At 36.4% G+C, this 25,754-nt stretch overlaps 2 protein-coding genes and 1 non-coding gene across 4 annotated transcripts; 2 read left to right on the top strand and 1 right to left on the bottom strand.

Annotated features, from left to right (window-relative positions):
- Positions 1–230: 230 nt before the first annotated feature.
- On the bottom strand, positions 231–10,800 carry LOC109009990 (cellulose synthase A catalytic subunit 6 [UDP-forming]-like). 2 transcript variants are annotated; one of them, XM_035694667.1, is made up of 14 exons: positions 9,865–10,800; positions 9,177–9,372; positions 8,863–9,095; positions 8,650–8,752; positions 8,353–8,542; positions 5,415–5,681; positions 4,989–5,334; positions 4,682–4,819; positions 4,142–4,267; positions 3,800–4,012; positions 3,412–3,685; positions 3,116–3,333; positions 2,664–3,014; positions 231–1,277 (listed from the first exon to the last, which is right to left on the bottom strand). In XM_035694667.1, exons 1-14 carry the CDS (start codon positions 9,943–9,945, stop codon positions 693–695), a joined length of 3,321 nt encoding a protein of 1,106 aa, XP_035550560.1. In that variant the 5' UTR covers positions 9,946–10,800; the 3' UTR covers positions 231–692. The 2 variants fall into 2 exon arrangements, with proteins under 2 accessions (XP_035550560.1, XP_035550561.1); XM_035694668.1 differs by having other exon boundaries at positions 3,116–3,318; positions 9,865–10,799.
- Positions 10,801–17,234: 6,434 nt separating this feature from the next.
- LOC109009977 (egg cell-secreted protein 1.4-like) lies at positions 17,235–17,573 on the top strand. Its single transcript, XM_018990662.2, has one exon. The coding sequence runs from the start codon at positions 17,235–17,237 to the stop codon at positions 17,571–17,573; it is 339 nt and encodes a 112-aa protein (XP_018846207.2).
- A 2,555-nt stretch (positions 17,574–20,128) lies between these two features.
- TRNAI-AAU lies at positions 20,129–20,202 on the top strand. Its single transcript has one exon. It is a non-coding gene; the product is annotated as a tRNA-Ile (tRNA).
- Positions 20,203–25,754: the final 5,552 nt, after the last annotated feature.

The following is a 25,754-nucleotide window of genomic DNA, read 5'->3' as shown; positions in this document are numbered from 1 at the left end:
CATCCTGACTCTAAACTAAGCTGGCCCTTATAATAAGCAGATGCTCAAATTCCTCATACCTGCTCCAGCCAAACACTGCCAGATATGTCACCAATCTGAGACAACATGCCAGGCTCAAGGCTGCAAGGTCATACATTAAACTTTTAAATCCCAAGTTTCATGGAATTTGTTCGATTGCCAGATGTGTCTATTATCCATTGATTTGAAAGGGGCTAGGCGTGGCTCTCCAATGAGAGGAAATTAGCAAAGTGGAAGTCTAGCTTCATATATATGAAATGAAAGACAGAAATCCACAGTACTTGAAACTCCAGCATACAATTTATGTCGTCCAGGGAGATGAGAACCAATACAGACAATTGCGAGACCTATAAGAGACATCTCCCCCACTTCAAAGGGATAAGTTATAATACAGACACTTAGCAAAACAGATGCTGAAACATATACCCTAAAGGAAGCTACGGGAATGCAATAGAAAAATTGATGAAACCCGATAAAACAAATAATAATGTGCCAGTCCCGACTCCGAGCCCTTTTGTATCTACATCGCATCCCCCAAAACCAAAACTTTCTACCAACATATTCGTGCAACAACATAACCATATCCTAAAGAACAAATCTCTCTTGTGCAACACCATAACCATCCTGGAAAATTGTAGCAACTGAGAAGCAACTAAAGCTTTTATTCACGTATCCTAATCGTCGCAATTCAACCCGCAAACTTCTAATACAGGACCATCTCTTGACACAAATGGGTTGATTCGAACCCACATGAGCGTTAGGATTGAGGAAAGGAGAATAGACCAGACCAAAACAATGGTTGGCATCCTGTCTTGTTTGCCCAGTAATCCCTTTAGGAAGGGGTAGAGGTGTACAATGACCCAGAAGGCAAAAAATAGCCTACCAAAAAGTGGACCCCAAGAATCATACCCGTTATTGATGGCATCCGAAATCCCAACCACCACCCCAACTATATTTATAATCAACAAAGTTGTGGGAGGGATAAGCAATGATGTCCACTTGAAGATGTAGAGCTCCGAAAATTCTCCATCATCTGCTGCTTTAGAGGTAACTGTGAAGTTTGTGCTGACACCAGCCAACACCTTGAGTAGACCCTGAACGAGGGCAAAAAGATGTGATGAAACACCCCCAATCACCCAGAACTGCTCATTTCTCCACCAGTCATCTATCCCAACGCCACCCCACTGCATCTCAAGGATACCGGTTGCAGCTATAGATACGAAGAGAGCCATGAATACTAGACTTGCATAATTGCTTATCTGTACAAATAAGTCAAGGGGCCTGGGTTAGCAAAAAGTAAGTAGTAAACAAGTATTTAAATCGGCAGTGTGAGACTTGATGTTCGATTGAAGTACGTGCTTACAGGGCTCAAATGACATGGCAAACAAATGTAGTCAGCAGTCAGTCACCTTATTCAAACCATTGAGGCACTTTCCAATCATGTTACTCATGTATAATGAGAAGCAGCCATGGGAACTAAATTTAAAAATCACAGCGATGCTCACAAGCAATTGTAATGACAAACTGATACACTGCAAAATTATTGCAAGCACATTGATCTTCCAGAGCCATGTGCATAGTGTGCTTATGCCTGCCAGGCAAAAGTTGATTATTATCTAAGCAGTTTAGTTTTTGCAGACAAAAATAAGATTAGAAAATTTTGAAAAGTTCACAAGTCAGTCTAAAGTGAGGATGAATTCTTAAAACACCAGATTTAAGTACCAAAATTTGACAGTTACACCACCTGGCTCAGAAAATCACGAGGCATAGATGCTACCTATAAAATAAAAAATCCATTGCTATAGGTTCATGTATGCTGCTTGAAAAACCTTAAGTTTTGTCTTCAGACTTGGGCTCCATTTGTTTCCCATCTTTTCAGGAATTTTCTCGATAGAAAATATTCTCTGAAACCAATTATTTGCTTTCTACTGTTTGGTTTGAGACCCCAAAAATGATTTCCTAGGCTTATTTGCTCCCAACAAAAAGATTCAAAAGCCAAGATACCAAAGCCCAAAAGCTGAAAATATAGCAGGTCTGGAGCCAAGGATGGAAGACTGGGGAAGAGGGGAGCAGAAAATGGTGTTAGCAATGGGGAAGATGGCGAAGACTGAGGAGAGTGAAGGGAGGATGGTGATGGTGAAGGTACAGAGAAGTGAAGGGGATGGAGGTGGTGGTGGCATTGTGGAGCCAGAAGGGGTGAAAGGAGTGGAGGTGGTGGCAGCAATAAAGAGTGAGGAAGAGAGGTGACGGTGGAGCAAAGGGGTGAGAACGGGGAGGGGAAGAGATGGTAGTACCAGTGTAGAGGAAAGAGGCAGATATCTTGTAGATAGAAGAGAGAGAGTAGAAGGCCATGTTTCAGAAAAATAACTGACGCTCGGCCACTTTGGGTGCATTTTTCAGTTAATCAATAAAAGACTTTCCATTGATCAGTATTTTTCAGTAGCACCAAACATTAGAAAAAAATGAAAAATATTTTCCAAAAAAGAAAATAAATAGAACTCTACAATGGGCTGAGCCATGATGTCACCCAAACTCCACGCCACATATTCCATATTTGCACACATTTTAAACATGCTTTCAACAGTTCGGTTAAAAAAATGGGCTGAGAAAAGTGAAGATAATAAGTTCATGCAGAGGGGTGTTACCTCAGGAACAATGAATTTTCCCGTGAGAAGACAGATTGCTGGTAGAGTACAGTAAACGATCAAGGGAACCGATGTCCAAGGATACACGACAGAGTTTATATAGGAAAATCGTTCCAACCAATTCAACCCACCGCCGTAGCCATACCAGATAGGACAATGCCTGCTCAAGAAAATTTCAACAGATCCAAGGGCCCACCGAAGAACCTGGTGTAAACGATCTGAGAGGTTAATAGGAGCTGATCCCTTGAATGCTGGCCTCTTAGGTATGCAGTACACGGACCGCCAGCCATGGCAGTGCATCTTAAATCCAGTCAATATATCCTCAGTTACAGAACCATATATCCAGCCAACCTGGTTAAATGTTCAAAAATTTAGAGGGCAATATTGTGACAAGGAAGAATCCAGAGAAGATGAGTTCTGAAAAACTTCTGGAGTTCTTCAATTTTGCTTACCTCCTTTCCCCATTCTGATTTATCCTCAAATCCACAGCTGATGACTTGGATGGCTTCTTTCAAGAGTGATGCAGGACTGACATTCTGAGGAACTCCACCATTTTCCAGATGCGTGGAGGCTATAAACACTGGAGATTGCCCGAACTTCTTCTCCAATTTCATTTGTAACATATTGGATGATTTCACGATGTTTGATTCTGAATCTGCAACAGGGTTGTCTTAATTTTCAAAGATTTTTAATATTACAAAACAAATGTCAATTAAGTTGGCAACTGGGTCAATTAATGAATCCTTACCATTCATTCCCTCTTCAATATTTTCAAGTGCATGTATCTGCTTTGATGCTTCTCTGTGCTTGGGTTTCTTCCTCTTCTCCTTCTTTGTCTTCCCATTCTTGTTTTTTCTAGAGCCAAAGCACAGGCAGCACCATTTTGGCCAACAGTTGCAGGTTTTGCTAGGTGGCTTCTTCTTGGCAGGTGCATCATATCCATAAAGTGCTTGCCTTCTGAAAACACATCCAGTTCCAACATATATGGGTCCTTGTAAACCATCTAAGCCTTTCATGTTGATCTGTTTTCAATTGGGAAATTTGGGCTTTGCAATAAGAAAATAAGTACATATAATATGTTACCAACCAGAAAGACAGACAGATAGATATAACATGGCAACAAGAAGACTACATACATCAAAGAATACGACATTTCGGTTCGAATATCTATCATGACGATCAATCCCATCAAATCTTTGAGGAAACTGCACGTAGCAAACCTTCTTCCCCAGTGTGGGGTCCATCATGAAACACATGGCTTCTCTAAGTGCCTTGCTATTGTTAATATAATGATCACAGTCAACGTTCAGAAGATAAGGAGCATTTGAGATAATTGCTGAGACCCGTACCTTCAAAAATTATTGTGCATCCACTAACATCAAAATTGTGGACCATGCATTAATTATTAAAAAGTGCATGGAGGAAAAACCAGAAGAGTGATCTAGAAGGATTATCATAGAGACAGGCTTTAGCCTTACCAGAGCATTCATGGCCCCAGCCTTCTTATGGTGTTCAAACCCTGGTCTCTTTTCACGAGAAACATAAATCAAACGAGGCAACTCGTTTCCTTCCACGTCACAAACACTACTATGGCCAAGGAAGACCTGCCAACATCAGAATTTGGTTTAAGTGGAATATATACACATCAGAACCCTGTACGACGCCTTGTCCTATCCCTTTACCCAGGCAACTTGGGAATTGCTTGAAGTCCCCCCCCCAAAAACCCCCAACTTATAATGGTGTTTTTACTTGGGATGCCCACAAGTACCATTAGACCAAGAAGTCATCGGTCCATGAAAACATTAACAAAAAAAATTTTGATTGGCACCGGGTGTCCAGGACAAAGGTCTGACTAATTTTGGGGGTGCACAAGCCCTAAGCAAGGACTGTCCCATAAGTGCTCCTCAAATAATTCAAGGGAAAATACCCCCCTGTCCGATTAAGAAACATTAACTAACAAAAATAAGAAACACTGCAATGTGGCGCAAGAGTATCTTCAATATTTGTAGACTGATTACCTGAATCATGCCAGGATGGTCCCGTACATTGTTTCCAGGCCATGGAGTCCCATCCTGCATTGTCCAGCCATCCTCGGGAACCCTTTGCGCTGTGGCTACCAACGCATTTATTTTAACTTTAAATTCTTCATATTCTCTCTGCACCAACAGGAAAAATCAAATGCCATCATTCATGACAACTGAATTGTATCTTATATTTAAACCAGAAAATTAAGACAAGCAATTTTAGAATAATTTGGTATGCTCAGCATTATTGTGAAATTACAAATACTTCCATATTCGCAACTGTAGTCAGGGAAGTTAGTACCTTCATTGCCCGTCTTTCTCTGACAATTGTTGGGTGAACTTTATTCTTCAGATAGTCAATCTTCTGTGAAAAATACCACTCTGGAGCCCTTGGCTCAATATTAAATTTTTTACAGAAAGGAACCCATTTCCTTGCAAATTCTGATGTCTCAGAAAGAGCTTCAAAAGTAAGCATGGCAGCACCGTCATCCGATACATAGCAAGCAACCTTATCTACTGGATAATCAACCGCAAGAATGGAAAGAACTGTATTTGCAGTAATTAAAGGAGGCTCTTTCATAGGATCAACTGTACTCACAAAGACGTCTACACTGGCCAGCTCAGATGGCTGCCCTTCTTTTTCATACCTAAGAGCATAAGAAGCAAATGTTAGTCAACAATTCAATATGATAAGTTGAAACCCAAAAACCATGCTAGTCCCATTTACCTCAACGATAGCCTATCAAGGTAAGTTTCTCGTTCTATTGGGTACCATTTTGGGAACTGATCCAGAATCCATGATACGGCAAACCAAATTTCGCATATGACCGATGTCAACCACAAGCCATATGCATCATTAACTGGATGGAGAAGTCTATAATGAAAAAATAAGCCAAGGATTACAAGACGGAGTATGATAATCATTCTGTATGGATTTATCTTGCTTGAAGGGATGGGCAACTTCCTGGAAAGCGGCTGCCTGCCTTCATCCATCCTATTATTTATATAAATCAAGAAATCTTGTAAGTAAACAGATATGAAGAAAGGCATACTACAGAAGTTAGGAAACATACAAGTGACACTTCCAAATTAAATTCAGACAGCCATATTTTTTATGCATGGTTTCAGGCAACCATATTGTAGCGTATTTTTTTACAAGCAAACGAAAACTTTATGAAGAGCAAAAGGATTAGCCCAAGGACACAGGAATATACAATGGAAAGACCTAATTAGGAACAAAAGAGGATACAAGAAAATCATGAAACCTCAGCCCATTAAAATATATAGCAGCTGCCGAAGGAAATAAAGTATTTAAGAAAAAGGTTTTAATATGTTTTAGTATAGAAAACTACTACAGACACAAATGGATCCCACAAGTTGACGTGCCACGTCATCAATTAAAAAAAAATTTTTACTGCTATCCCCAAACCCCAAACACCCCCACATTTGTTCCCAAAGCTAGCCCATTTGTGCACACAGCCAACTCCCCGTCGACGTCGTTGAACATCCTCAACGCCAGGTACCTCTCTCTCTCTCTCTCTCTCTCTCTCTCTCTCTCTCCACTATCAATTTTAGCCCTAAATGTTGAAATTTTTTCATCCAGCCAGCCTTTCGACAGTTGCCTAAACAAACCCCGGAAACTCTCATCATCCAATCCATCATTTAATGGGGGACATTCAAGGCATAATTCTTCCCAGGTCCCCACCCTTTATCCTTGATGTGCCTGGTATCCTGAAAAAAATCTATAAATTAATGGAATGACACGGTCATGACTCTGTAAGTGGCATAAAATGACTCCTCAACTCCATCTCCATGTTGGACATCATAATCAACATAAAGTACATGCTGCCTAGGGACAAATAAAGTGTACAGAAAAATGTATCAACATGTCAGCCCATAATCATTCAGCTATAATAACCAAACACCAATTAAGTTCAAGAATACTGAGCAAAATATCATTGACATAGCAGAAGCCAAAGGCCTCGGACTTCTTGGGGGTGGTGCCACCGTCCCAATTAACAGTGATATTGACATCGCCACGGTTGAGCTTGACGGCAGGCACCAATGGAGCCACAGGCGGAGGATTGGCAAAAGCCAAAGTGACCGTTGAAGACAAGAAGATCCTCGCCCACATCAAGGCGCTTAGTGTGGTAGGAGAAGGCATTGTTTGAGAGGTTATCAGGAAGATTGAGGCAAGGAAGCCCACATTACTCCTTGAAGTGAAAGCGGCAGATGTTAGCAGGACCAACAGGGAAAGGGTGGTTGATCTCCATGTGACGGTGGACGACGTAGCGAACAATGAGGTATGATGGCCTATGGGCCATGCAGATCCTATGGGGCTTCATTGGGTGGCCTTGACTGCAGTAGTAGTCACCGATGCAAAGCTTGTACAAGTAGCTCACTTGCCGCTTCGTGGCATCCAATGCCGCTGTGGCAAGGAGCGAGGCGCCTTCTCTGCTATCACCCATAAACCCACATATGAATGAACCCCTACAATCTCGCAATGTCGTCCACGGCTGGCCAGATGAAAAAATTCCAACGTTTAGGGCTGAAATCGATAGTGGAGAGAGAGAGGTACCTAACAGTGAGGATGTTTGGCAGTGTTGATGTCAATGGGACTTGGCAGCGAAGAGGGAGAGGGCTACGCAGATGGGGCTAGGGAGGTTTGGACAGGGGGTTGGGGGGCCTGGGCAAGGGGTTTTGGGAACAAATGGAGGGGGTCGAGGTTCTAGGGGGTTGGTTTGATTTGGTTTCACTTGATGACATATGTCAGTGCCACGTCAGTTTGTGGGATCCCTTTTGTGAGATCCCTTTGTATCTGTAGTAGCTCTTTAGAATATTAAGAGTACTAAGAATATCAAGAAATGGATTTCACTGAATACTACATATCAAGTTTTGAAGTTAATTCACATACTGATAGTTACCAAAGAAACAAGATAACACCCCAAATTGTTGTTTATATAAACCTAGGGACTTTGATATCACAAGAGTGTGGATTAAACATGATCACAACTCATATAGTTACGTACGACTCTAAGATAAATGTAATAAATACGTCTCAATCATAACCACAGGTCCAGCCTCAAAGCCAAGGAACATAGAGAACAAAAGCTTTAAGACCATACGCAACCGCACATAAGCATTGAGGTAGTCCAAAGGCCCACACCTACCTAGGCACTGAGGTAAATATATCAATGTTCAATGGTAGCAATTTTGTAAGGACAATGTAAAGAATGTACCTAGCTTTAAATACAATCGGCTGCTACTAAGGCATCCTAAATCTTGACTAGGTATGACTAAATGTAAGCAACTTAGTTCACAGAAATATTTTGTATCTCCCTTTTGTTACTTTCTCCGCTTGGCAAGGAATGAAGGGTCTCAAGAAGGTTTGAGTACACCTTAATGTTTCAAAATCGAAATCTGCAGTACATTGACCAAATTCATATCAAGGGCTTTGGTATGAAGGAAGTTTTAGCAAGATCCTTTCCACCTTATCAAGCAACATGTTTATAGGCATTTCAGATAAGAGGATGTTTCTTCTCACCAATTTTGATCAACTTTTTCCTAGAGGAAAAATGATTATTATTTAATAAAACATTTTTGGTTTTTGGTAAAGGATGGCAAAACCGGCATCAAAGGTGGAAAAATAGAGAAGAATTGCTTACATGGGTAATTCAGGATAATCATCTAGTTCATTTCCACCAGAGGTTCCCCCATCGTTGTCTCCTTGGTGCTTTACCACCTGAAGCTTATCATTCTGCCTTCTCTTCCAGTCTTCCATCCGATCCTTCCAAGCCACACTCCCATACCCATATACTGCAAGATCTTTCTTAGGAACCATTGGTCGAGGTTGCACTGTGACACAGACATTAAAAAACTCTTAAGTTCACCGTCTATGCAAAAAATAAATCTAAACAGTCACTGGACAAGAAATATGCAACTACTTAAGGAAACGAACTTACAAGGTACAGATGGATCAGAAAAAGGCACCGGACGGATTCTGTTTCCATGACTCGTAAATTGGGGTACAATAAGAGCATGATGATCAGGAGAAATCTCAGAATCCTAAAACAGCAAAGCGCCATTGTGAGGTGTTCAACACATATGCACATGCAAAGAAACGAATACACAAATACAAGATATAGGAATAAGATTAAAATCTCAAAATCATTTACCTCATTGCCATAGGTCAATAGAGGCATCTCAGAACTAAGGGCAGAGGTCTCACATTCTGAGAGAGGGGGGATTCCAGATGCACCGGAGTGGTAACCATGGCCAGTGAGGCGTTCAGAGAGCATTGCCTCTGCAACTTCTCGTGAACCTAGACCATTGAGGTTTCCATAATCAAACTCATTGTCCAGATCATCAATATCATCTTCTTCCTCGTCACCTTCAACCCTAGGGCTACCTGCAATTCACATCCCTAGTAAGAGAACTTCAAGAAGTGTTCAATAGATGTGTAAGCAAAAGAATACAGAAACAAACTCACCTTTAATGCGTTTGTATCTGGTTTTACACTGAGGGCAAGCCTGATTGCCCTCTCTTCTCTCATATTCATAGCAAGGCCTGCACACAGGGAAAGCACATTCGTTGCATGCAACAAAGAGCTCTCCGTCCACAGTAAGTTCCACCTCATCCCCACAAATCTGACATATTTGTCCACTCAATTCCTTCACAGAATTGATCTGCAAGGATCCAGCAACCATAAAATAAGTTTTGAATTCAAAGGATAGAAAGCTTTGAATGCACAGGTTCTTTCTAGCTCAGGTCCAGAAAACCAACCGATTTAACAACAGAAAGCCGTTAACACTTCAAAATAAGGACTCCCTTCGGGATGTAAACAAGAAATCAACATCATAGCCCAAGAAAGCCATCTAAACTAAATATTATTTTAAGAATTGTCTCTATCAGACACAAACATACACTAAAATAAGCATAACTAACCCGATCAAAATGTGAGCAAGAAAACCAAAAGCCACAAAAGCAATAATCAATTTCCTAGCACGTTACGCAAATCGGAAGAAAGGGTACCCAAATTGCATCAAAATACTATCGAAAGACCCAATGTTTTTTCACGTCTAGTAATCCCCCCCGTATGGAGAACTAACAAAATGTACCAGTGGGTACTCCGTAAATTAAAAAGAGAACCAAGATAAGGGATACTCTTAGAATCTTACCCTTCCACTCTCATCTGCATTGATGAGTATGAACTCATTCCTATTGTGAGACCCAGCAACGAGCCGACCTCTCGTGTCCATCAAACACAACACAAAGTCCAGCAAATCTGAGACACTTCAAACCCACAAAACCCGGCTTCTTGAACTGAAATCCTCAAACGGGAAACCGATCTGGCACCGTGTAAAAAGATCCGACTTTGCGCTCCACACCTTTCAGGTGAGCACCCATCACAACAAACCAAGGTCCCGCATGCACAGAGAGAGAGAGAGAGAGAGAGAAACGAAATTGTATATAGGTGGTTTTATAAAAAGAGTGGGGGGGAAAATGAAAACGAAGAAGTCTTTGATGTTGATTCCTTAGCAAGCCAAGTCTGCTCCGTAACCTGGCCGGCCTTAATCTTGAAACTCAATGCAGATTTTAGAGAGAGAAACAGAGTATAGTATATGTGGTGGGGAATGCGGGTGCGTAAAAGTGAAGGAGATGTAAGAGGGAGAGACAGAGTTAGAGAGAGATCACGAAAATGTGATGTAAAGGGTATATAGAAAACAAAGGAAGAGGGAGAGAGAGAGAGAGAGAGATGTGGGGGGGGTCCGGGTGGTGGCGGTGGCGGTGGCGGTGGCGGCGGCGGCTCTGAGTTGTCCCCCACCGGAGGATTTGGTGTATGGAGAAAATTGGGAAAAAACGAGAGAGGGAGAGAGAGAGAATTTAAATGAATAATTTTTCTTGTGTAGGATTTTGTTTTTTTCTTTTTGTAATCGTGATCTGTGTCTTTACGGGTTTTTCTTTGGTTTTTTTTTTTGGTTGTGCAGTGTTGGATTTGGTGTTCCTGTTGGCTAATTTCCTGTCTCTTAACTCACGGTTTTGTTGTGCAAGCAAAAAAGTGAGTTGTGCGAGTGAGAGAGACTTTAGGCAGCAGAGACAGAGGGACAGAGAAAATTTAAGAAGTGGGATCTGCTCACGCGGCGTAGTTCGTGTCTTTACTTTTGGTCTCTGCTTAGTTGCTAACGCGTTTTTCTGAACTTTTACTGTAATCTCTCTCTCTCTCTCTCTCTGCGCCTGTGGGATTGGCATTTTTCTATTTTAATTTCTCGCAAGAAAATATGATCGGAAGCGGAGCGTTTTCTTTACGTACGTTGTTGACTATTAAGAGTGCTGACCAGTAAGTATTTGGGGTAATGACTCTCGTGCCCTCCTTCCGGTTTGTAATGACAAGTAAGCCTGTGTTATCAACCGCCTCATAGTCGTAGCTATACATTTTCATTCACTGGTTGAACAAAAAAATAGTGTACGTAGCTCATGTATCAACTCCTCGTACGATTACTTCAAAAGACAACTCCTCATAAGATATGTTTTCTCGACAAATTCTCATATTTATAATAAGGGTTCCTCTATGAGAATCATTAATGGTGTACACCGACTCTGTATTTTGTGTTTTTTTTTAAATATTAAAAAAAAAACACACAAAATACACCACACTTAGCATTTCCCTCAAAATAAATGAAATACTATTAATGGGGATGAGCATGAAAACCAGATGCAATCAACCATTGATGATACATTGTGTTATATTCTAAATTGTCCTAATAATTTAAGCTATTTGATATGAGCCAAGAGGCAAAATAAAAACTCTTGAGCAATTGCTAGTTTGGACAGTGAGATGAGATGATATGAGATGTTTTAAATAGAATATTATTTTTTAATATTATTATTATTATTTTAAAATTTAAAAAAATTGTAATGATAAGATGAATTGAGATGGTTTATATATTCAAATGAGTCTTGAATGAGAATAATATATAATTACATTTACAATGTCAGTATGGAGAGTAAGAATTACATGTGTGCTGAATTGCAATCCAACATAACTAAACATTTAGATTGTTGGTTGTCGATGAACATCAAGGAATGTGTGAAAAAATTATGGATACGCGAGAAGTTGTCACGTGAGGACCATGCATGGATGCACGGCGGGTGAAGGCGTGTGGCCCCATGCCTAGCTAGCTAACAGTACTTTGGCTGCAAAATTAATGCACTATTGGTGGAGTTTGGATTGTTCTGATCACGAGTCCACAAGTCCAAAAATAAATCATAAACAAAGAACAATTAAAGATAAACAAAGGAGCATTTTCATCAACATCATCTAAAAGTCTCAACGGCCTCCATCGTTTAGCCTCGTGTCGTATGTACGTAATTGCTAATTAAAAAATATAAAATCACCAAAACTCTCCATTATAAACCCTACTCATTACCATGACCAGCATGCATGTCAGCTGATATCTAGTACTGATTTAGCATTCACGATCAATTTAACTCGATAACTAACAATTTACAATCCAAGATCCAACTTACACTGTCTGCTGACATGCCAATAGAGTGGTTCTTCTTGTGTCGAATAATTGTTAAGTTATCTCGCTTCCCAGATTCTAAGAGTACTAGGAGTTTTATGAAAAATATCTAACTATGCATAAAATATCGAATCACGACATGTTTTATATATGAATTAGTCTACTTATAATCTTTAAATGGAGAGTACTGTTCATGTAAGATCACACTCAAGACTGTAAATAGAATCTCTCTTTACATATCCTCTTCAAAAGACCGAACACTACTGCTTTGTCATCAACATTGATGAAATAATTTCTTTGGGTTTGATAAGAAAAATATTTATATTTTGTATTTTAATTATTATATTTATCAAAATATTAAGAGATTAATTATTAAAAGGGTGACGAGCGATGGTCTTTGGTGGGGATGACAAAGTTATTCACATTCGATAATCTTATATATGATCTCAAGCCCTACGAAGTCACGTGATTTTTCATTATTATAATATTTGTTTCTTTACATACTGCCAAGCTGTGCCAAGGTTATTTTATATGTATGGTCGGCCCTCTTTTGCCATCATTCTCCCTTGCTGCCGGTTGGTGGATCAAACGAGTGCTTGAATATAAAATAGAAGTTTCTTTGCCTTAACTAAATATGATCAGATAAATTAAAAAATTTATTAAAAATTACTTTAAAGTTGTAGACTTCCATGATTTCGATGAGAATGGAATACACATTGCCATAATCGGATTAATTGCTTTTTACTTTTGCACTAATTTGCAATCACTCGTGATCATCAAACTTGGATAAATATTAACGTCCGTGTCGCGGGATTTCTGAATCAATCATTCATTTATTAATATTTGTTTAGATAGTAAAATTATTTTATTTTGTTTTATTATTATAATTTTATTAAAATTTAATATAAAATATAATAAATAATTTTTTTTAATTTTAAAATAATAATAATATTAAAAATAATATTTTAATAATATTTATTTAATTTTTAATTTTTATTTAAAATCACTTGTAAATCGACCTAACACTAATTAAATCCCGCTTTATGTGAAACGTATCCTAGAAAGTAGAATCCACTTTATGCTAGACCTACTACACTTTTAAAATTAATTTAAAGTGAAAAACTGATCAGGTTTTAGACGAAAAATATTATATATATATATATATATATATTTGAGAAATTTCTAAGAGAGAATTTTTTTTTTTTTTTTAGAATTTTGTGAAATATGGTGAGATGAGATCTTTACGTGTTTGAAACGATAAGGTTTTTAAAATATATATTTATTGGAGTTTGAAAAAATAATGAAATCTATAAAAAAATATATATATATTAATTCTAGTAATTGTTTAACGACGATGATTATTACCAAAAATAGGACCTAATTATTGCTCAGAAAGGTTACCTAGTGGAAAACAGGCCACGTGGTGAATCTTGTGATGTGGGGTCCACAGACAATTGAGAGGGAATTCGAATCAGTGTGGGGCCCTTTTGAAGGTAAACCCATTGACAGAGACTTTTCGGAAACAGAGGGCACATCTGGCTTGCTTGGCTGGAAAGTGAAGTGTGGTTTTTTTAAGGCTTGTATGTTGAACCAGAGAACAAAATCTTAAGATAGGTTTGGAATGGAGTGAGATTTGAAATTTTTATCTTATTTTATTATTATATATTTTTAAATTTTTTATATAAAATATAATAAATAATTTATTTTTTTTTTAAATTTCAATTCATCTTTTTTAAATTTTAAAATAATAATATTATTAAAATATAATATTTTAAACTCTTAAACAAAATATAAAATTTTCATCTCACTCCCAAACATGTTCTTAGTATTTTAAAAGAATAATGTTGTTCATCATTTTAATTTTTATAATTTTCTTATCATTTCATAATATGATATTAGATGATTAGAAATTATTTATTATATTTTATTTATAAATCTATTATCTAATATCACATCATAAGATGATGAAAAAATGATAAAAAAAATAATGATAAATAGATTTTGGCTTCGTTTGGAACTTAAACTCATCTAAACTTATTATTATAATTTTTTCAAATCTCAACACAAAATATAATAAACAATTCAACTTTTTTAAATTCTAAAATAATAATAATAATAAATAATATTATAACAATATTTTATCATTTTAATTCAATTCAACTTAACTCAGTTCATCCAAACGCACCCTTACTCATTTTAAAAACAATAGTATTGTGATACATAGTCAAATCAATTACATGTTTTACGCGAAAAATCTCTATATTTTTTTGACAATGTTAGGATTGCAATTAAAATTACATTTGAATAGTAAGATATTTTGTAAAAAAAAAAATAATAATGAAAATATTAAATAATAATAAATAGTAATACGGTAACTTCAGTACTCAAATTAGGCCTAAATGTACCCATCAAATGTGCATATTAATACAAATTAATGAGTTTTTATTTTTATTTTTATTTTCTTTATTCATTTTTTAAACATCTATAACTATTAAAAAAGAAAAAAATATATAAATTTACAAATAGTCACTTTCTTAACTAATTGCAAATGGTTTTTGCTTTGAAGAATAATAGTGACAATATATGACACAATTCGTGAATCTAATATAAACACGATACGAAATTAAGAGATTTTAATTTGATGTTAATGGGTTCATATCAAAATGAGTTTTCCTGTTAAAACACGATTTATAAACGTGGGTCAATCTGCTTAAAACAATTAAATCAACCCGTTTTGATTTGTTTATAATTTATTTCAAAATTAAAATTTTATTATTGTTAAGTCGTAATATTAATATTTCTCAGTATATATGCTTATGTTTTTATTATTTTTATTGTTGGGATTGTAATTTTAGACCTATGCTCATATTTGTAATTGTATAGTTTGTAATATTAATTTTATTATATGTTAAAATTTGCAAAATATTGATAAATATATATTTTAAGATATTATGGTTATTAATAAATATAGATTTTAACTTTGATGTGAAATTATGTTAATCAGATCAAATAAGTTATGCGTTTTAATTCAACTCATTTACACGAAACAAATGGATTTAAATAAGTCGTGTCGTGTTAATTTATTTCTAATTCATTATTAAACGAGTCAAAATGGGTGATACGACACAACCCGTTATCTATATGGGTTGGGTTAGAGTTCGGAAGTTTGACACGTTTAGCTTAATAGGTTGGGTTCGAAATGACCTATATAGTCGAATATTATGACTTGACACGACTCAAAAACACGATTTACCACCCCTAATATTGATGAATCCCTCATTGTATGACTTGGCTAAACTTTCTCTGCTATTTTTTTTTTTTTAATTTAGTGTATATGTAGAAAAAACTTTGGTCTCAAAATATAACATGATTGATTAATTGGTGAATTGTGACAAAAATATATGATATAGACGTGTGTCTCCGATCGATTGCCTATTTTTTGAACCCATGTTTATATATATATGTCTGCTATATTTATAAAGAAATTATACAAAAATAATCCAACAAACTGATATGGATTTATCTGATCCGTTAGATCTATTTTATAATAAAAACAATTTTATAATATTACGAATCACATCAAGTCATATCAGTTTATAAAATTACTTTTGTATAATTACTTTATAGTTATAGTATTTTCGTTATAGATTATATATGCAGAAAACCTACCAAAAACCTAGAGTCCTAGACTGCAACTCTTATCAAATACAAGTAATTATTTATATCATTTCTCACAATGCCGACATCCTAGTAATTGTTTATTAAGAACGCTGATTGCACGTTATATGCATGCTTGTGCCATATTAAATTTATTTGCGTCCACTGATTTATGGAGGGGTGGCCGATTTTGTTCGAACCCGATCGACTATTAGTGAATTTGTATTTTTTTAATGGTTAATGATGTTTAAAAAATTTTTAAAAGAAAAAAATCATTTGCACTGTGTGTATATTTGAGATACACATTTGATATTTACCCTACCATTGTCCATATATATATATATATATAAAGAAATACTCTAATGATGCATAAAGTGATTATACAAAAGTAATCTTCTATAATATGATCAGCAGATTGATCTATCATTTCACTCATCATGGAAATTAATTGTTTATAATTTTTTTTTCAGTGGATGATTTATAATGCATGTCATGCTATGGTTTTGGAGTACTTTGGAGAGACTCTATCCTGTTTATAATAACGTACAGCTTTGGTACATATATATAACATATAATAGAAGGCCGCGCGCGTTACGATCAGTACTCGATCGTTTCGATCAATTGAATCCAAACTTTTCATGTGTTTCTATTGAAATACAGTAAATTTCATTGAAATACAGTAAATCTCATTTATATATATATGCTTGATGGTAATGCATGCCCATGTACGTACATGGAACCAAGGCCGAGAGACGTGATCACCATGCATGACTTGGAACGCTTGTTCAAATATAAGTAATGTTAAGCAGTCCAAAGGATGTTTTGAGCTAGAGATGTCTAATCATGTTAAGAAATAAAGGGAATAATAATTTCCGTACATTTTTCATTGATCTCATACACATATATATACATGAATAGATGATTTATACATGGAAAGAAAGATAATGTAGATTTACAAAAATTATGTAACTGTCAAATTGCTGATTTGGTGGGATTGCTGAAATTGTGGGATGTGGTATCTTGGTGCTGTAATAATTCAGTTGATCCAAACAGTCTCTGAGCAGTCTCCATGATCAATCAGTTGATCGACTTCCCAAATTCTCGCAGTTAGAGAAGCCCATGATCTTCTGCTATTAATCCTTTTGGTTTACTCAGTAAATTAAACCTCATAAATCACAATATGCAGCCGTTGGAATTTGCTTTCGAGAGTCTTCTCCTCTCTCTGATCATTTCACCTGCTCGATCTATAAGTAGAGACGCATACCCGATCATTCCCATATCCCTGCAGACCCAGATAATTAATTTCCATGGCTGGCCGAAGTGTGTTTGTGTTGCTACCCCTTGGCATTGGAATATGCCTATTGGCGATGACCCTCGTAACTGCAGCAAGGGAAGTCCCCATTAAGCCTGGACACATGCTCGCAGCGAGGCTTGAAACAAGCGAAGGCCTAATCCCTTGCTGGAAAGCGGTCACGGAGGTCAAATCCTGCTCAAACGAGATCATCATCTTCTTCCTCACTGGCAAGGCCACAATCAGTCCAGACTGTTGCCGTGCCATTTCTATCATAACCCATAATTGTTGGCCTGCCATTTTTACTTCCATCGGTTTCACAGCCGAGGAAGGCAATATTCTACGAGGCTATTGTGATGCAGCTGCAGCTGAAGCTGCAGCGCCCTCAGCTGCTGCTGCCGCCGCTCCTTCCTGATCTGGGACACAAGTAGTACTACTGCGTCGGGCCTAGTCCTCCAGCTATTTGTCCGATTTTATTTTACACTAGTTATGTCTGGTATTTCCAAGTGTGTCTTGCTTTGTGTTGGTTTGTTTTCCATGTAATCACTTGCTAGCTCGATCGGGGAAATAAGAGTGTTTGCATGTCTGGTCTACTTCCAATATGGGTGTCATGCACGGTTTTGATATCTAGTAATTGGCCGATATGTAATGATCGATGACCCTTACAATTAAAAAGTTTGTCCATGGTTTTTTTTTGTGTCAGTTGGTTGATCTACAATATCTCATGATAATTTTGATATATATTTTAGTAGTAAAATTCTATATATATCTATAAAAATATAATTTGGGAAGTAAAGTTTGATTTAAAATCGTACTTCTATATCTATATCTATAAAATCCTTAATACATGATGTGAAATAAAATCGTACTTCTCTCCCAAAAGCGAGGGTTATAATAATAAAATTTGGGAACTCACTCGTAATTAATTTCATTCATTCATTCATTTATAGGCACAGATCATGGCCTTTACATGATGATCTACTCATGTAACGGCTTAGCTATAAAATATTATAATTCCTACTGATGGGTGTCATGCACGGTTTTCCAATTCCTTTCATCTCTAAATGCAAGCAAAAATTCTTTCGACTGTGAAGCACCTACATTGATGAACATGATCTAGTTGAGGCACAAAGGCCTATCATTGATGAAGCACCTGCATTATGCAATAAGATGAACATCAATTACCCTGCATTTTGCAATAAGATGAAGTCCAAGAGAGAACGTCGTCTCTAAAAGAGAGAGAAAGAACTCCAAACTGTGTAATGTTGTTTGGAGGACATCCAAGATAATCGAGATGAGCTTTTTGATGTACCAAACTGTGTAATGTTGTTGGATAGGTTGTAATAGGTTTAGACTCTTTATCAATATTGTAATATTTAAGAACAACGCAGTTTGATTATTATGTTAATATATTGCAATGTTGTCATGTTTTCAATACTCAGAATATCAATTCCCTATTGTCATGTTGATTTGTACCCACTATTCATTGATAAGGAAATTAAATTTTCTAAATAAGAAATTTATTTCCAAGCATTCATTTCAGGTTGTTTCCCCATGCATTTGAAATTTTAAAAAAGTGAATTCTCCATGATAACCTCGTAAACAATACATCAAGTTAAATACTACAATGATATTAGAAGTCAAAATGCAGTCTTCAATGTCTCTCATCTCTTAACATCATCAAAATGCAATAGTCCATAACGCCTTCTCATCAATCCTCAAGAGGGCCATGATGTTGAAAGTCCACCTACAAGTAGTATGAAACATTGGGTAAAACTCATTAGGCTAAAAAAACAGATGAATAAGATTGGGCTATTTGCCCATCAAGTATAGGGTTTGACCGAATAGGACCGACTGGACCAGACCGGATCAGTCTTTCTGCCTATTCGGTCCGGTCCAAGGTGAGGAAACCCTGGACCGAATTGGTCCGATCCGGTCCACAAAACCTCCTTCGGACTGACCGGACCGAACCGAATTCACCCCTAATCTCGTGCATGTCGACCAGATTCTGTGCAAAACATTCTTTAAAAAATAATGTTAGAGCTCCCGCTGAGCATGTGTTTTATTATGTATTTTTTTTAGTTTTTTTTTATATAAATTTTTTTAACAATTTTAAATAATTTTAAAAATTAAAAAAATTCATAATATTATTAAATAATACTTTCTTAATCACGAAGTAAAATAAAAAATATTTTTTTATGATTTTTTATTTTACTTCGTGGTTAATGAAGTATTTTTTAATACTTTTTTTTACTTTCTAATTAAGGAGGAAGTGTTTTAATGATGTTTTTAATTTATTTTATTTTTTAAAAATTATTAAAGAAATCTATATAAAAAATAACTTAAAAAAAATATATGACAATACGTGTTAAAGCTCCAACGGGAGCCCCAGCAGGAGCCGTAGCATTGTCATTCTTTAGACCGTCTATCCATCTTATCTGCCCCTCAATTCTCACCCTGATCATGGCGGTCTACTCTTCAATGCTCGTTCTCGTAACAGTACTGATCATAGCATGGACAGTGATCACCACGACGGCGACAGCATGAGTACCAGTACTCTTGAACTTCAGCTCGATACTAGCAGCTCGCTTGCAGTTGGACAACGACGACAGCCAGTACAACTGCTGGGGCTCCCTCGGCTTCACCGAACAAGAAGGCGATATATCTCCGTGACTACTGTGATTCTTCTGGTGCCACGGCCCACAAAACACCCACACAGCTACCACCAAAATCAAACGATCAGGGTGCTATGCATGGCGGCGGCAACCATTTCTAGGAAATTAGTTCTAGTTCCACTATCTTAATTAGCTTGACACGTCGGATAAAATTAAAGAAACAAAAGCTAGATATCTCGTACTACGTACGTACAAGGTGCATTATTGTTAATTAATATGTTATGTGAATTTTTGAAGATGACGTCGATTGTAAAATTAGTTTATCTATTATATTGCATTAAGATTGTCGTCAACTGGCCTATTAGCTCAGCTGGTTAGAGCGTCGTGCTAATAACGCGAAGGTCGCAGGTTCGAGACCTGCATGGGCCAATGTTCTTTTTTATTTTTCTGCTGAATCACACTCTAAAATGGGCTGAACGGGCCCGTGTCCGAGGGCGAGGAGACATTTACATTTGCACCTATTTAGCACAGTAGTAATTAATTTAAGCATGATCTAACCAGCTATATCAGTACCTAACGGCCCCTAGCTAGCTATTTTTTTTATTTATTTTTATCTATCATTCGCTTGGTCACACTCCTTATTTCTCAAATGTAGTTTCTTGGATCATTTAAGGTCACGGAGTTTTGTCCTTTGCCATGACTAAATCTATAAATATATAGTCTTCAAATCTATATTCAATTCAATGATGAGGGGGTGGGGAGAGACCTTAATTTTAGACATATACGACATGTTGATTTTCGGCACTTACGTAAATTAAAAAGATTGATTCCCTTTGGGTACTATGAAACAAGAATCCAGCATTAATTAATAACATTTTCTTTAGAATTACTAGCTTGCATATATGTCCAAAATCAATCCCATATTGTTCCTTTTAATTGGGTGCATGCATGCACATGCAACTACCAATTAGATCCATGCATCATAATTCTATCCGTGCATATATAAAGTAGTACTCCACACAATTTAAGCAATGAGGAACCCCCGGCCCGATGCCCATAATTTGCTTCATTGATGATCTATTAAGAACCCTCACGGCCACTTGGTGATTTTGATCTTATATAGTTCATCTGTTCACGACCGACCAAAGAATATATAATAGAATCATATATATATGTGTGTGTATATATATTTATATATATATATATATAAGCAGATTAAAGATCAAGAAGAGAATGAGACAAATTAAGGGTAGGTACGTACGTACAAAACACACTACAAGAGAAAGCAATTTTTGCTGCCAAAACCTGAAGGGGCGAATAAGTTTTGGCCGCAACAGACCATGTTTTACTGTAGCCGCGTTTTTATAGTGGCGGCAATGAATTTCGCCATAATACATACTTTTTGCGGCGACATGATCTCATTTGCGGCGACTGTTTCTCTTCGCAAATAATATTACCATGTAAGTTGCAAAAACCGCAAGTTATTTCTTAATGCGGCGACATGTTTATCACCGCATTAACTTAGAAGCGTGCATAGGTTGGCTTTCTCCGCAAACATAACTACGGAAACCCATTTTACAGAAATTGATTTTCGCCGATACCGATCTCCGTCCGAAAACCCAAATTTTCTGCAGCCATCGTGAACCTCCACCACCACCAAAACAGAGCAAAACCCCTCCATCAGTCCATCCCAGCCTTCATGTTGAACAAGGTCTGAGGAAACAACATCGATTCTTCTCTCTGTGATCAGATCGCCTTCCCTGCTGCACGCCGTCGCCTCATTGCCTAGCCGCGGGTAAGTCTCCTCCGTCTCTTTGGGTACTGACTTCACCGTCCGTCTCTCTCTCTCTCTCTAACTTTCACTCAGTCCCTCTCTCTCTATAGGCTGCCCAATCGTGTCCCACTGTCGCGCACGGCTTCTCCACTCGGTCCCTATTTCAGCAAGGTATCTCATCTCCTTTCAATCTGTGTGGTATTTCTCTCCTTCATTCTGTGACTATCTCTCTGTTTCGCATACATGTATTTAGCTAGTTTTATTTTTGGGCTCATTTGCAAGAGAAGGGTAAAGCCATTTGCATAAAAATATTCAGATACTAGTTTAAATTGATTGTGAATTTATTATAAATTGCAGTGACAACTTTTGGAAACAACAGGTCCAAATATTTCTCTGTTATATTGTAGTTTTAGCATATAAGTGTAAATATATCTTTTCATTTTTTTTTCCTGAACCCCAGTTCAAAGACTACAGAAAAATCTGAAGGTTATGAATCCTTCCATCTACTTACTATCAACAAAGTACATAATATAAGAGATAAGGGTCTTTATACATGTATATTTTGCCTCAGCATTAATCTTTGCCACCTATACCAAAAAATTGGAGCTATGTTTCAACGATTTTGTATGCTGTTTCTTCTGTAAAGTAAAGAAGAAACTGATCATCTATATAATATGATACATATAAATATATGTGTATATATATATATATATATATATAATATCTCCATCGATTGGCCATGTGTAGCCATGTTAACAACAATTGTTGAGAACAATGGTAATAAATATTGAGTTACCTGAAATTACCTGAGTCATCATAGATTTTTTATGGCAATAAATGAAAGGCCTTCTTGCAATAAAAAAAAATTGTTGTAGTGGAATATTTGAGAACACATATAATGCATTTCCTGGTATGGTATGGGCTTGGAATATCTTCATCTCTGTCAAACATGTTTTCTTGTTTCTCTGATGTTTATTATGTACAGCCCAATGGGCATGTTGAATGTAAACCCATTGTAAATGGTGTGGTGGTATAATCTACTTCTTTATTCTTCTAACTGTACATGCTCTGCCAAATACCTTCAAGAAATTCCAACATGTAATATGGGGGAAGCACTGGTATATATATGGGGGAAGTATTAATGGAAATTAATGTGCAGGTTATATATATATATATATATATATAACCCACAGTTTGGTAATGGAGGCTCCCATAGTCCAACACAAATGACACTAGCTAAGTAGTCTATAGCAGAATGGGACATTTGGTGGCTTCCACCCATTGATGGATCATCTATTCTAGTATACTTTCTTCTCTCCTTCAAAGCTTTTTTTTTAGGCCATAATCCAGCAATTTCTGTGTAAAAGCTGCGATTCTCTTGTCATCATGACTGAATGCTTGGAGATGTGGTACTTGGTGAGCACAGGACCATGCATCCATCATTATTCTAAATGCTTGCAAGTTGTCCATACTGTGGGTTTCTCTCCCACATCTCCTTTAGCTCCGATATATTCATGTGAACCAAAAATATGTTGAGTCCAACTTATACGCGGGCTTTTCTACCTGTTGGAGATTTTGTGTGCATAGTGATTGGTTTGTGATAAGAAAATTAGTTGTTTATGTCAAAACATATATGATTTATACTCCATTTATTATATTTAGTTATTATTTATTTCTATTCCATTTATTTATTTGCTCACACATTGAATTTGTCTTTTTCCACAGATGTACTGAGTTTATTCTATATAAGCTAAAACTGGTCGGGAAGATTACTGAAGTCCACAGTGTTGGCGAGTTTATGGCTTAGTACAAGCTTAAATTGATAGAGAATAGTATACGATATTTCACTTGTGAATTTGTAATGGAAGACTTTGAATATCTGGATAATGATAAGTCTGTCACTTTTTTTGTGTCTGATATAATACATGCTCAATTATCTACTCTGGTCAGGTGATCATACCATGGAAACAAATGTTATTGTTTTGTATGTGTGTGAAATACTTCTTGTAAAATCAACTTTTTTGCATGGATATATACTTGATCTTGGGATTCTTGGAAATAAAATCAGCCCTAAGTCTATTATGTTTGTTGATCATTAATTTGCACTGTTTGTTGATCATTAATTACATTCAAATTTGAGGCTGGACTTACTTCTAACCTCTTGAGATGATTGATGAACAATACGAGTTGTTATGTGGTGATACCCAGGTTCATTCATCTATATATGCTAATTTAACACTTACCAGATATAATAACAACTATTCTGGATATCAGTTTTAATAGAGAATTTTTTTAAAGAGTACAAGAGAATCATCTAAAAACATAGAAATGTTCAAATCAAAATTATCAAATCCAAGAATGTAAAAAATCAGCCCACAAGCCGGGTCATTAACTACAAATCAATAAGATAAATTTTTTTTTATCCAAAAGTAGCAAAATTATAATAATCATGCCAAAATTAAATAGTAAGGGAAGAAGTAATCAGCACAAAAATCTGGCGAGTGGACATCTTAGCTTCATCTGACTAGGATACTCCTGCATCAAATGTATAGACGTTAATTCACTTTTATTATGAAAATGTATGGAAATCTATGAAAATGTATAGACAATTAGTATACAAAATTTATGGGGGCTTGGGTCAATGAATAACATATATAGTGAAATATAAAAATCATCTTGATATTTGTCCAAATGTAATTTAATATTTTGTTGTATTAAATTATAGGAATTAAACACTAGAGAATCTAGCATAGTTATATGTATTTTTTATATATATCTAATTTAATGCTCAACGTTGTATCCATGAGGTTACGTTTGAAGGCCCAGTTTCAATATAATTATGTTTTTTATATAGTCTTACAAGGGGTTCTTATTTGTTGGTTTTTGAGAAAATGGTGGATGTACCGTGTCAATGGAGGGTCCCACCGTCAGACTTATAATAGTGAAAGATCTCTTTTTGATGGGAAGTTAAGTAAAAAGCGGGATAACCAAATATCTAGTAGCTAAAATTGGAGGGAAATTAGCCAAACTTTTAAAACACTATACCAGATGCAAGTTACTGCATGACTTTCAGTCTACTACACGAAAGCAGTACACAGAAAGTTCAGAGTTGTTTACTTTAAAAAAATCTGTTTAGACAAGTTTGGGAAAGGCGCAGATGAATGTGGAGGCCATTGGAGACATTCTTCTCTTTCAGACTCACCTTTAAACACTAAGAGATCCCGGTATGTATATTCCTACCATCTCTTAATGGGTAAAAAATAAAAATCTCCACTACTTATTATAACTTTTAGTCCACTAAATGATGCAACTACTTATTCTCTTTTACCGGCATAGTCTTTCCCTCTTCAACCTTTAAAGGAATTAATATGCGAGATGGCAGAGAAATTATATCCAAATGCAGAGCATAAGAGAACTGATTGAAGTGTTTTTTTTTTTTTGTGTGGGTTTGGAGTGGGTGTGGAGGAGGTTATTTATAGGCTGATGTGCATAGGTTCCACAGAACTAACCAGTTTCTCAAAAGTTTGCTAAGGTTTGAAACTTCTAAGGCTTCATATGACGTGGGTACAACAACTCCAGGTTTTACAAGTTCTTGATTTTTGACTTGAGCAGACTCCTTCTCACCACTACTTTTAGCTCCCTCATTAGACAATACCAAGATATAGTAAGCATTATTGGTATACTCATCTCACCCACCAAGTTCCCCAAGCATATGATTTATTTTAACATGAGGATTTAATATATATATATATATATATATATATATATATATATATATATATATGAGTATGAGTGTAAAGAACAAATGCATAGAGTCCAATGCAAGAATGCTCAGTGAACGTTTTTAAAAAAATGTCAGATTTCATGCTACTCAAAGTATAGGAGCTTTGCAACTTAACCCACCAAAATTCTGCAGGTATGTATTAAGAAGCGCTATTTTGGGTCCATGGCAAAAATAGCTATTAAATCTGGTATAGTGTTTTAACTGTAGACATATTGCAATTATCATGATGATCACCCTATTTAAACTGTATTTTGACATGACAGTTCCAATTTTCGTTAGTTGCATATAGAATCGATTTCCAATCAATTGGAAGTTTGATTTGCCATGAGAGGAACAAGAAGAGGACTGTATGGACATGCCCTCATGACAGAAACTCGCATATGCGCAAGTGAAGGGAGCACATGGAGTGGTCCAACACCTCAG

The sequence above is a fragment of the Juglans regia genome, chromosome 10, assembly GCF_001411555.2.
Source record: "Juglans regia cultivar Chandler chromosome 10, Walnut 2.0, whole genome shotgun sequence".
NCBI classification, from domain to species: Eukaryota; Viridiplantae; Streptophyta; class Magnoliopsida; order Fagales; family Juglandaceae; genus Juglans; species Juglans regia.
This window is presented reverse-complemented; position numbering and strand designations above follow the sequence as displayed.

Coding starts and splice junctions, on each gene's coding strand:
- LOC109009977 (XM_018990662.2), top strand. CDS start 17,235: ATGACCCTCGTAACTGCAGCAAGGGAAGTCCCCATTAAGCCTGGACAC.
- LOC109009990 (XM_035694667.1), bottom strand. CDS start 9,945: ATGGACACGAGAGGTCGGCTCGTTGCTGGGTCTCACAATAGGAATGAG. Junction 4,013..4,141: donor CTGGGGCCATGAATGCTCTG/GTAAGGCTAAAG, acceptor TAATTTTTGAAG/GTACGGGTCTCAGCAATTAT. Junction 3,015..3,115: donor AATCAGAATGGGGAAAGGAG/GTAAGCAAAATT, acceptor ACATTTAACCAG/GTTGGCTGGATATATGGTTC.